Genomic DNA, 12,418 nt, shown 5'->3' with positions numbered 1-12,418 from the left:
TAACCTGAGTAACAGCAAATTGTCCTGCTTTGTAGATGGTTTGGACCTTTGAGAAATTGCTAGAAGTCCTCAGAGGTGATGGTGGTTATGAGACCAAGAAATAAAATATTTGGTCTAAGAGTATCAGTGATAAAATAATTCACTTTTTCTTATATATCTGACGTTTCCAAAAGATTTTTGGCAGAAGGAACATAACTGGAATAAGCCTTTTAAGGTGTCTCTTTGAAAGGATATCACACTCATCTGGAATTCTGAGGTGTGTTTAAAACAAGTAGGCTGATTACATTCCAGCACATCTTCTACAAGGAAGTGTGGTATATCTCTCTCTGAAGTTCATGCTGAGATCATAAAATGCATGTTCAGTTATAAAAGTGAATATCAGGCAAACACTGGGCTACACTTACAATACCTAAGAATTGGATGCCACATAATACCGCCCCCAGTGTGGAGAGCAGAGGTACCACTCGGTCAAAATCAGATTTCACATCATCTGATCTGCTTGAAGTGTACAGCGTTACCTAAAGTGTTCACTTCAAGCCACAAAATTTGTCCTGTTCTGTGACCTGCAGAGGATTAGCTTGGTAACCTGAGAGTTTGCCACAGCGCTCAGCCTCTGGCATCTTCTGCCCAGGGTTGGAGCTGCCAGATGATATGCCCCGGTGGGGACACAAGGAGCGGTGGCTCAGCAGATCTCACTGGGGTCCCAGAGCTTGCAGGCAGCCTTTTGTGCTTTGTGCGTGAGGAGCAGGCTCCTTGTGCTGTGGGGACAGATTCCACGCCTGGCAGCACGAGATCAGAGAGCCTCAGGCACTGCCATCCTGCTGATGGAGAACTCCGATGCTCTTCTGAGAGGGGTGTGTGATCTTTGGGGATTTACATCTCTGGCTTTCCCCACCCAAGACCCAGTTTAGGCTTTCATGGGAATCAAATTTTGCTATATACATTTTAAATATAAGATTCCTGTGAGGGCTGCCTAACCACAGCACACTCTGATATGACTCTGCAACCAGCGGATACACATAAGCATTTCCTGGACCAGCCAGGCCTTTGGTGGAAGGAGGAAGAGCCAGTTAGGTGCTGTCCCGTGGTCAGGGACAAGAGGCTTTTGTTTCTGCAGAGGGAGTTTCCCTTTAATGTGGAAGTTCAGCCTGTTGGCTGGAGCGCTGGCTCTAATGTTTCAGAGTGCTGTTGACGAGGAGCTGTGTGTCCTGCCAGGGAGGACACAGTCCGGGTCCTCTTACAGCCGGCTCCTGTTTCCAGGGTGGAGGTTTCAGTCCTGCCCTCCCAGTGCATAGTGCTGGGGCCATTGCTGGGCCTTCAGTTCCACACTGGCATGTGTGCTGTGCCCTTGGGTGCCTTTGGCTCCTGTTGGTTAGGAGATAACTGTCCCAGTGGGCCTCTGGTGGCCCAAGGACAGCGTCAGGAAAACCAAAGGACTGCAGCTGCAGGGAGATAGGCCCTGAGCCCACTGCCTTCCCTTGTCCATGTAATTGTGTCATCAAAAATCCAATGAGCAGCCTCTGCTTGGTGACCATTTGGCTGTGTAATAGTGTTCAGAGACTACTCTGTCCCTAGTTCATTTTGTCCCATTTAAGTCTCTGGACTCAGACACAGCCCTGCCAGTACTTTCTGAAGCAGAGCCACAGTCCAGGGAGGAACCTGCTTTCTGTAGGCCCAAGGCTCAGCCCAGAAGCCCCCAGGTCCCCTCTGAGAGGAACTGGACCCCTCACCTCTGCGGGTAATCCAGCAACCCCACACCTCTGGAACTGAGCATCCGCCCTGGAGAGTTGAGTGAGGGACACAGCTCTCCCATGAGGCTTTCCCTTACTTCAGTCAAAGGAATGGTCTTTAGTTGTGTAATTTTCCAGAAAATTTCCTGGGTTCTCATGTCAGTTGCTTCCTAGAGTCTCCTGAGACTTGTGTGTGTGTGTGTGGTTGTTGGCTTTTTCTGTGACTTTCAGGAGATAGGGCAGGTGTGGAGTGAAATATGTAATTTCACTGGAAAGGACGCATGAGTCAAAACTAACTTGGAGGGGAACTAAGCCAGAAAGCATCAGAGTTGCTGAACTAAGCCAGAGCCAAGGGACTTGCCTCAACATCCCATCATCAGTGAGAAGTGGCCATGTCACCAGTATAAGCTGTCACCTCACCCTTGCAACCATCTGCTCTTTCTGTTCATCCTCCCACGTGGCTCCCGCTGCACTGCTGATTGAAATCACTGCATTTTATGTGTGCATCACACTCCCACCACCTGTCCTCTGACGCATGCTCAAAAGCAACCTCTTCTGGGCCCAAGTCCTCTGTGGTCCTGTCAGAGGCCTTGGCATTGAAGAGTGTCCTGAGCATCTGCGCTGATCCAAGGATTCTTGGATTGGACCTCTTCTGTTTTGGGTGGGTTGGAGAGAATGACGAGGTATAGTAAGTTACATCCCAACCCTGTTGTGGTTGAGTGTGTGTGCATGGGTGTGTGTATTCTCTTTCTAAGCAGAGCTTGGGTGAGGGCAGGCAGTGGTGGTGACTCTCTCTCTGTCCAGTTGCAGGCCCCGGGCATTCTGTCTGGCAGACAGCGATGAGGAATCCTCCAGCGCTGGCTCCTCCGAGGAAGACGATGCCCCAGAGCCCAGCGGGGGAGACAAACAGCTCCTCCCAGGGACTGAAGGGTGAGTGGATCAGTGCTTCTGTGCCTCTGAGTCTCCAGGGATCAGGACAGCAAGTTAGGAGTGAGCCTTGTTTCCCTTCCTTCCTCTGTGATCTTCCTTCCGCTTTCATGTTGAGTAGATGGTTTTGTAATATCCCGGGTCAGTGGTCTGTTTAAATTCCAGGCACCCACGTGAAAAGACCCATATAGCTTTCCTTACTAAAATGGCTTTCTGGTGCTGTTTGATTAAATAATAGAGAAGTTGAAGGGCGTGCTGATGATGAAAAGCATCGCCCTGAGCCTTTAGAAGGAGGGAAGCACACGCCCCCTCCCCCTGGAGCCAGCGGAGAGCCTCCCTCCCCTCAGCTTCAGCTGGAGTGCATTTGCTTCTGTTGAGCTGCAAGTTCCTGCAAAGCAGAAACGTTCAGATGATTTTCTTTGGCGAATTTTGAAAGCGCTGATAACTAAGCTGATCTTTTGGATCATGAACTTCATTTGGAGGGGGACACTCTGCCTGTTATTTGGGCTGTGAAATGATCAAAGTGCTTAAACAGCCTATCCACAAGGATCTTTTAATTACGTAAAGTGACTTGAAGAAACTAAGATTATAAGGAACCAAATAATTCAGAAACTTTTATAAGAAAAAACCAACCTATTCACTTTTGAAATCCTACAGGGGATGAGAATTCAGATGTTTGAGGAGTTGGTGCCAACGTTTGTGTGTATTATTTAGTCGAGCTGCTTGACCTACTTAAGAATGATTGCTTTTCCCTGAACACATACTATTCCTCATATTCTGGAACTGTGGGGGATTTTAAAAAGCAAATATCCTTTCTTCTGAGGGCAGTCTCATGGTACATGTAACCTGATACCACAGCTTATTTTCTTGGCCTGTGAGCACGTCAGCTTGGTGTAGCATTTTGTTTTCTTGAGATGGCGTCTCACTTTGTCACCCAGGCCTGGAGTGCAGTGGCACGATCACAGCTTACTGCAGCCTCAACCTTCTTGGCTCAAGTGATCCTCCCACTTTAGCCTCCCGAGGAACTGGGACTACAGGTGCACACCAGCACTCCTGGCTAATTTTCTGTTTGTTTTTTGTAGAGATGGGGGTCTCACTGTGTTGCCCAGGTTGCATTTTTCTTTAAGAAGTTCCAAGCCCTTTGAAAAGTAATTGTCACTCAGGGTAGCCATGTGACACCACCTAAAGACAGTCTGTTAATTACCGATTTGTTTCCTATTGATGCAGCATGATTTGTTACTTGCTGCATGGAGATTATGAGATTGATATGTCATTGGATTTCTGTCTGGTATTGGAGTAGTGTAAAAGAGGACAGGTGAGAAACCTCTGCATGAGGACTTTGTCCAGCTCTCCATTGTCAACATTTGGGCTGTTTCAGACATTTACACCTTCTCTAAAGTAGTAGTTCTCAACTGGGGGTGATTTGGCCCCCCCAGAGGACATTTGCCGACGTCTGGCGACATTTTTTATTGTCATAACTAGGGGAAGTGCTACTGGCATCTGCTAGGTAGAGACCAGGGATGCTGCTGAACACCCTGCAACGCACAGGATGCCCCCAACCCCAACACAGAATCACCCTATCCAAAACATCAAGCAAGGGGAACAAAGAGCCACAGGATTTTGTCTGTAAAAGAGTGAAGTTCATGCTAACCGCCCTTTGTGTTCCACATTTGAAGGTACGTTGGAGGTCATCGAACAAGTAAGATTATGAGGTTTGTTGATAAAATTACCAAGTCAAAATATTTCCAAAAAGCAACAGAAACAGAGTTTATTAAAAAGAAGATCGAAGAAGTCTCCAACACACCCCTGCTGCTCACTGTTGAAGTACAAGAATGTAGAGGAACCTTGGCGGTCAACATTCCACCACCCCCGACTGACCGAGTATGGTGCGTAGAGGGCCCTCAGGGACAACAAGTGATTCCTCTTATTGCATGGCCACAAAAGTCCCAGCCTGCTTAACCTTGAGGTTATGGAAAGTACCACATCTCCCGGGCAGAAGCACTTCCAAACATTTTTCATGGGACCTTAATATTAGTTGCAAATCTGATGGTACTTTCTTCTGTGAGTGGTGAATTCACGTTCAAGAATTCATCTTCACATGGTAGGAAAAGTTAATACATGAAGTTTATGAGATAAGCTGTTTCTATTCTTGGTCTTCCTCCTCTGGAAAGCCAACTGTTCTGCCAGTAATAACAGCTGTCATTTGTAGATAGCGCCTTTATTCTCTGCCTGGCCCTGGTTGTAATTGCATTACCTGATTAGTCCTCATAGCATCCTGTTGAGGTCGATGCCATTATTATCCCTACTTTAAAGATGGGGATCACACGTCCAACAGAGTCTGGGAAGTTAGGGAGACTTCCTGAGTTAGGCCTCGATGCTGAGGAGTCAGGAGCATGTGCCTCTGGTGTCTGAGGACTTGATTATCAGCACCAGCTGCATGTTAAAATCACCTGGGGAAGTGCTAAAAATATAGATATGCCTGGCCCATTCCCCGGGATTTCAGGGGTAGGGGGTGATGAAGCCAGGGTTGAGAGTCACTGAAATAAATTACTGATGAGTTCAGCATCACTGTCTGTAAGTCTCAATTTAAAATTGACATGCTAAATCCTAAAAAATGGGCATAAGTGTAAACAGTGATTGCATTAAGAGATCTCATTGTACCATAAACTACACTCATAACAAAAATATAGCTCTGTTCTATCATTGAATGAAACCAACGTGCTAGTACATATCATTGGTATTCAGAAGGATTTCTAGGAATGATCAGACGAGGGTTTTTGAATTGACTAACCATTTAACGATAATGCTGGTATTTCCCAATAAAACTTTAAAATGCCTTTTCATACTTTTTTTTTAAAGTAATATTTTCATTGTAAAAAAAAAAAAAGAGAGAGAGAGATTGGGAAAAGGTGAAAAATAAATAAATAAATAAATGTCCATAATCTCACCATCCAGAAATAACCGCTGTTAATATACTGTATGGTCTTTCAAACCTTAAAAAAAAAATGTAATAGTAAAAGTTGATACATTTCTTCTCCTCCCTGCCAGTTCTTTAGATTTATCAGTTTTAAATGCCTCTGCTCAGGGGGAGATAAAATAAAAGGGCTCTAGGATAGCGCTACCCAAGGCATGCTCAAATGCTGACCTATGTGTTATTGATCTATAAAGGTAAGTATAGATATTGAGAGTGTTTAGAAATATTTATGGCAACCTGACATTTTTACTGTATTTCCAAAAGCACTGGTCCATGACAGATGTAAGGTTTTAGTTGATAGCACACATGGTCTTGTCTGGATACTTTGCCAACAGTTCTGATTGCCAGTCTGCTCCCTCAGGAAGTCATAAAGAGCATATTGTTGGGGTGTAGGGTGAAAAAACAGGTTTAGAACCTTACCGATCGACATATGCACAGGAGAATGTAAGGGGAGTTGACCCCACTTCTGTCCGTGGTCCTCTCTTGGGGGTGACATTCAGAGAGAGGCAGTGTATCTTTCACTCTCTGCTTTATCTGCTTGAATGTATGTTTTGTTTTTGTAATGTACATATACTACTTTTATAAAAATTGAAAGAAAAAAGGTTATTGCCATTTTAGAAAAAAACAAAAACCAGTGCCCAGGTCATGGGTTTTTCCAGTGTGCTTCCTGGCTTTCCATTTGTCAGAACTGTTCTAAATCCACCACAGCCCTAACACCATCTAGGGAACACAGGGGGTTCACAATTCATATTTTGTGTGTGGAATATTTTTAGAGGGCATTTTCAGAAGAAAATAACATTTTAAGTAGTGATAAAGCCCCATGTAAATGAGGAATGTGTGCTGTCAGTGCCTCATTCCTTGCTTTGCTTCTAAATGTGGTTATTACTTATCTTCAAAAAGGTATGGTTTCCGAAAGCCACCACATGTGGAGCTGAAAGCTCGGCCAAAACTTGGAGAGAGAGAAGTGACTTTAGTTCATGTGACAGACTGGATAGAGAAGAAACTGGAACAAGAGTTTCAGGTAAACCTCTGGTGTTATCTAGTATTTCACACCAAGTATAGAAGCTCTGGGTAGAACCGAGGTTCTGAACTTCAGCTGGGTCAGGATCCTCTTTTGAAAATCTGATGATGACCTTCATCCCGGAAGAGTATTACATTTGATCAAATATGGGAATAAAGTTTTAGGTACAGTGTCAAAGCCCTGAAACTTACCCACAGAACATTACTAAGTCATCTTCAGAGGAAACCCAAAAGATGTGGGTCAGAGCAAAATGATGATGTCTTTTCCCAGCAAGCCTGCTGGGACTCTCAAGCTTTGTTTTCTCTTATGCAAGGCCTGGCCTTGCCCAACTCTTAGCACCCCACCTGTGGGCAGGGAGGCTGCCCCCCTGTTCTTGTGTGCTATTCACCTTGCTCAGTTTGATCAGTTCAACAAACTTTCCTGGAAACCCTTCTGTGTGCCAGGTACCACCTGCCCTGGGAGTCCAAAGATGAATCAGGCCTCTCCCTCCCCTGGGTAGCTTCTAGTGTAGTCTGGGAGTTTAAGCCAGAGCTTACTCTCTCAGCTTGTTTTTCTGCATTTGGCCACCAAAGGTAATATCAGTATAGCTGAGGCCCTGGGATGAGCTATTTCCATCAAACTTTTATCAGATATTTGAAGCACAGTTGTCTGTCAGGGTTTTATGGATTAGCAAACTATTTACTTTTAATGAAATTCACCTTTTGAAGAAGACCTATGTTCTTTTTGCAGTGGTGTATTTTGAGTTACTGCCTTAAAAAAAATCCTCTTATTTAAAAACTAGAGATTAAACATAACTGATAACCAATTTCTGAAAAAGCTAACCAATTTCTGAAAAAGCTTAATGTCATCACCAAATAGAAAAGCACTTTGAACCTAGTGAGGGGAAAGAACATCATGCCTTATATTTTTCCCTTTTTCTTTTCTTTTTTTTTTTTTTTTTTTTTTTGAGACAGAGTCTCGCTCTGTCGCCCAGGCTGGAGTGCAGTGGCCGCATCTCAGCTCACTGCAAGCTCCGCCTCCCGGGTCTACGCCATTCTCCTGCCTCAGCCTCCCGAGTAGCTGGGACTACAGGCGCCCGCCACCTCACCCGGCTAGTTTTTTGTATTTTTTAAGTAGATACGGGGTTTCACCATATTAGCCAGGCTGGTCTCGATTTCCTGACCTTGTGATCCACCCGTCTCGGCCTCCCAAAGTGCTGGGATTACAGGCTTGAGCCACCGCGCCCGGCTTTCTTTTCTTTCTGTCTTTTTTTTTTTTTTTTTTTTTTTTTTTTGACACAGAGTCTCGCTGTGTCACCCAGGCTGGAGTGCAGTGGCGCCATCTCAGCTCACTGCAAACTCTGCCCCACTGGATTCACACCATTCTCCTGCCTCAGCCTCCCGAGTAGCCGGGACTACAGGCGTCCGGCACCACACCCAGCTAATTTTTTGTATTTTTAGTAAAGATGGGGTTTCACTGTGTTAGCCAGGATGGTCTCCATCTCCTAACCTTGTGATCTGCCCACCTCAGCCTCCCAAAGTGCTGGGATTACAGGCGTGAGCCACCACGCCCGGCCTAATTTTTTTGTATTTTTAGTTGAGACAGGGTTTCACCATGTTGGCCAGGCTGGTCTTGAACTCTGGACCTCAGGTGATCCGCCTGCCTTGGCCTCCCAAAGTACTGGGATTGCAGGCGTGAGCCATTGCGCCTGGCCATTAGCTTACATTTTATTGCTAGGATTTATTAATAAAAGGATAATCCACATGGAATATGTGTTCTAGACATGGTAGCTGGGAACTGCTGTGAACAGCTTAAGCCAATTCTTTTAAATTGTTGGATATATATCAGTGCATATGGGCAGTCTTATTAAATGTACACCAAATCAAAGGCCACGTCTGCCTCCAAGCTGATATATTAGATGATTCTCGTATCCACGCACTGGTATGATTCCTCAACTCTTTCTAAAGTATGTATGGTGGAAGAATTAGTTTGGAATGCGTAGAAAGTTTTTATATGTATTTTAAAAAATTTGTCTAAGGCCTAAAATTATCAGAACAAAGGAGGGTGACAGCCTGGCAAGGCATTCTTCCACATAGCTGTTCTTTAATATCTTCCTACAGAAAGTTTTTGTTATGCCAAACATGGATGATGTTTATATCACTATAATGCACTCAGCCATGGACCCTCGCTCCACTTCCTGCCTCCTGAAAGACCCACCTGTGGAGGCTGCTGATCAGCCATGATGGGTGATGTCAGATGTTCCCCGTATTGTGACATCCAGCTGGACGTGTGGGGTTCTTGGCCGCCATCTGTACTGTAGCACTGGCCTCTGTGCCACAGCTACTCTTTCTTAAAGGACTGCTTCTGCCCTCTGCCTGCCAGTGCCCATTCCACTGTGAGGTGTCACTCCCCGCATCCAGTGACAATTGTCTGGATTGCCTGCTGCAAAGCTTTGATTTGGCAAAGGAGACCATGGAAGAATCATGGTGGATCCAGAAGTTACAGGTGACCCACACTATGGCTTTTAAGTCTACCCAGTTTTGTGGCAGCAAATGAGCACAGTAAGAGCAAAGCTGAACAACTTGCCTCCTCTACTCCTCCAAAGCTTTTCTTCAGGCAGCCGGTGCACAGTGGGACTTTTTCACTTCTACACTTTGTATGCAGCCTTCCACACTTCCAGAGAATGTCAGTGTGCAACGTGTCTGGAGGGTGGGGAGAGGAATTCTGTGAGCCTTTTCATTTCGGTGACACAAGAGATGGGCAGAGCAACTTACTTTTTTTCACATTAAATTGTGCATTTGGGAAGCAAGTAGCCATAGAATATACACACACAATAACACGCTATCAGCTTGGGTAAGGACAGTGGAACTTATGTGAACATCTGGCAAAGCCATGAGATCAAACCATCCCAAGCCTTTTACCAATGAGGTACAACCACCTGGCTGCTAGCTAATCTTGAATGTTTTCCTGAGACAGGAGCGTATGTGAAAACATCAAACACTGCACAGAATGACAGGATGGTTCCTCTCATACAGATGGGTAGGGCCAGAAAGCCAGAACCACTTTTCCATCTGGTGTTTCCTGTGTCCTCCAGGTTTTTATATGGGAATCGAAAGTTTGTTAATCTGATTGGGAGAGTTCCACAGGCAGATTTCCCTTCCTGAAGGCCAAAACGGAGAACTGCTCTCTTAAATTATTTCAAGAGTCAAGACCAAAAGTTTGCTCAGCATCACACTACATCTCAAAATTAATGTTGCCAACTTAATTTTGTGCATTTGTGTCAGAATGCTTAGTTTACAAGGTTGGGGCTCTCTTATTGTATAATTTGCTTCAAGAAGTAAACCTAACACCATTTTTTATTGTTTAAAGTTGCATTCAACGTCAAAATTACCTAGGGTAACTTTTGATAACTTACATCTGTGGACAAAGCTAATACTGGTTTTTTAAACAGCACCTTGCCTGAACATGACTTTAAAGAAATTAATATATTGAAAACGTTTGAATCCTTGATTATTTTAATTGCACCATTAAAACATTTGACTTAAATTGTTTGACCATTCCAGTTGGTGTACTGTTGATTTTTCATTGTGTAGGCCAATCTGCCTGTCACAGTCTGCGTGTCCTGGTCACTGGTCTTTATAATTGTTGTGCAATAACTAAAGGCTAAGGACTAGATGCACTATCGTGTAAAGAGATTACACATGACTGTACCATGTTGCACTTAATCAAATAGTATGTGGGGATTTAAAATCGCTTGCATTGTTTCACAAAATAAATATCTCATGTCAAATACTAGATAAGCATCTAAGTCATTTCTACTGAATCCTGTTCAGATAGGGGCACAAGTGAGTACCAAGCACCGGGGCCCTCACCTGGCAATGGCAGCTTTCACTTAACTGGTTTGGATCACTGCCCAGTCCTAAGGCTGCAAAGCCATCCTCACCACATCCCTTCAAATTATGTGCCATTATCTTCAGCCCACATTTAAAGAATCCAGTGAAAGTTCATAACTGAGGGGGTAGGGCAGTGGTGCTTCTGGGCTGCAGTTTATACCCTTCATCGTCTAGTTATCTTCATTCGGGACACGTTCATTCATCGAATGCCCATGTAGTGAGCGCATACGTGCATCCTTGCCCACCACTGCTGCCTCGTACTCAGAACTGATGCACATTTCACTGGAGCCCTTGTGTAAGATCTTTTACCAACCATAGAATCTGGACTGTAACTAGGTGTCTATGTTGTCCCCAACTATATATAAAATCTAATTCATCTTCACAACCGCCCTATAATTTTTAACTGTTTAGGAGTGACAGATTAACCTACCCGAAGCTTTAGTCCCATGCTTGTCACACATACTCCTGCATGGTGGGTGGTTGTAAACAGGTCGATTACCCTTTTAGTCAGGAGTTAACTCATACAGTTCCACACTGAATCCGTTTATGTCAAGTACACAGCAGCCCTGCAGACGCCATTCCAAGCTGCCTTCAACTAAATCTGCGCGTCTGATGGCAGACACGACAGCTTGGGACTTATGTCGAACTCATGGCAAAGGCACAACGCGCGCGATGCACTCGGGGAGGGCTGGGGAACGCATGGGAGCACAGAGGGGCACTCACTACGCAGCAGTCCGCGTATCCCCGTCAGCCACCGTCCCCCTCACACGCCATTCCAGCCTTGGTATTACGGGTTGAGGCCTGTCGTGGCAAAATCCCTGGAAAATTGCCCAGCCTAGCAGCCGGACAGTCAGGTTACTAATTGTCGCTCGCGGTTAAAAGGGCCGCCCGCGGGGGGCCAAGCGGCCCCAGTTATGCGCAAGCACATGCTCTAGCGCTGCAGATTGACCCCCGGCGCCACGAGGAGGCTCGGCGGGGGCTCAAAGACAGCGCGCCGCGAACACCACACACCGACACCAGGGTTGGGTTCAAACCACTTTATTGAGAGGAATGGGGTGGCAAAACAGCAAGGACGATAAGACCCGACGTCCTCGGCCGGGAGCTACAAGAAAAGGAGAGTGATGGATGAGCCGGTGTGCGCTCGCCCGCACGCCGGCCCCCTCCCTGTTTCGCTCGGGCCGGCTCAGACTCCAGTTCGCATCACCCGCGTCAGCAGTCTAACACGTGCTTTAATTGGAATGTCATCACAGCAGGCCGGCCTCCCCCGCCTCCCTGCTCCCGGGCCCCGAGGCCTGGTGCCCACCCAGCCACACGGCCCGCCTGGCAAACAACCTCACCTCCCGGAATCTGTAGGCGGTGAAAGGCTGAAGAACGGCGATGGCTTTCTCTTAAAGGAGCCGACCAGAGCTGGTGGGCGGGCTTTACGCCACTAACCAATAGCAAGTTCAACTTGCGAGCACGTGCAGTAAAGTTGTCTGGTGATTGGTAGTCCTTGCTGAATCCTCCAGAGGATAGATGGATCACATACCAACCATAGAGATGGGAGCCGCTCAGTCTCAAATCCTTTGCGTTTCAGCGTCTCGATCGCCACTTGCTAATGAGCGCATTTCTCTGCAGTCCGCAAAAGAAAACTTTACCAAGAGCAGGGGACAAGTGATGCCTAACTTGAATGACATGTTCTGTGCCAGGAGCTAGGATAGGAGTTGACAATGTAAAGTTGAAAACTGTCCCCGAGTGCAAAGTAACCTGTTGTGGTAGAAAGAGCTTGTATTGAAAGTGGACCGAAATGCACCACATCCTGACTTTGTGATGCGTTCGCTCTGTGACCTTGCTCAGTTAACCTTTCTGAGCTTCAATTTCTGGAAATTAGGAATACCCGGCTCCCCTCCCCCCG

General features: G+C 45.9%; 1 protein-coding gene and 2 non-coding genes across 4 annotated transcripts in view; 1 reads left to right on the top strand and 2 right to left on the bottom strand.

The window, feature by feature from the left end:
• The window catches only part of TEX2 (testis expressed 2), a 118,758-nt gene extending 108,332 nt beyond the window's left edge, over positions 1-10,426 (top strand). For both annotated transcript variants that reach the window (XM_025361527.1, XM_025361528.1), the window contains exons 9-12: positions 2,535-2,660; positions 4,334-4,543; positions 6,532-6,652; positions 8,752-10,426. In XM_025361527.1, coding sequence (XP_025217312.1) covers positions 2,535-2,660; positions 4,334-4,543; positions 6,532-6,652; positions 8,752-8,874 — 580 coding nt within the window. In that variant the 3' untranslated portion in view covers positions 8,875-10,426. The remainder of the gene's footprint in view (positions 1-2,534; positions 2,661-4,333; positions 4,544-6,531; positions 6,653-8,751) is intronic.
• Positions 10,427-11,384: 958 nt separating this feature from the next.
• On the bottom strand, positions 11,385-11,517 carry LOC112610490. Its single transcript, XR_003116385.1, has one exon. It is a non-coding gene; the product is annotated as a small nucleolar RNA SNORA76 (small nucleolar RNA).
• A 188-nt stretch (positions 11,518-11,705) lies between these two features.
• LOC112610474 lies at positions 11,706-11,775 on the bottom strand. The gene has a single exon (XR_003116372.1). It is a non-coding gene; the product is annotated as a small nucleolar RNA SNORD104 (small nucleolar RNA).
• Positions 11,776-12,418: the final 643 nt, after the last annotated feature.

Source organism: Theropithecus gelada, chromosome 16, assembly GCF_003255815.1.
Source record: "Theropithecus gelada isolate Dixy chromosome 16, Tgel_1.0, whole genome shotgun sequence".
In the NCBI taxonomy this organism is placed as follows: Eukaryota; Metazoa; Chordata; class Mammalia; order Primates; family Cercopithecidae; genus Theropithecus; species Theropithecus gelada.
Note: the sequence above shows the minus strand (reverse complement) of the source record. Positions and strands in the feature narration are given on the sequence as shown.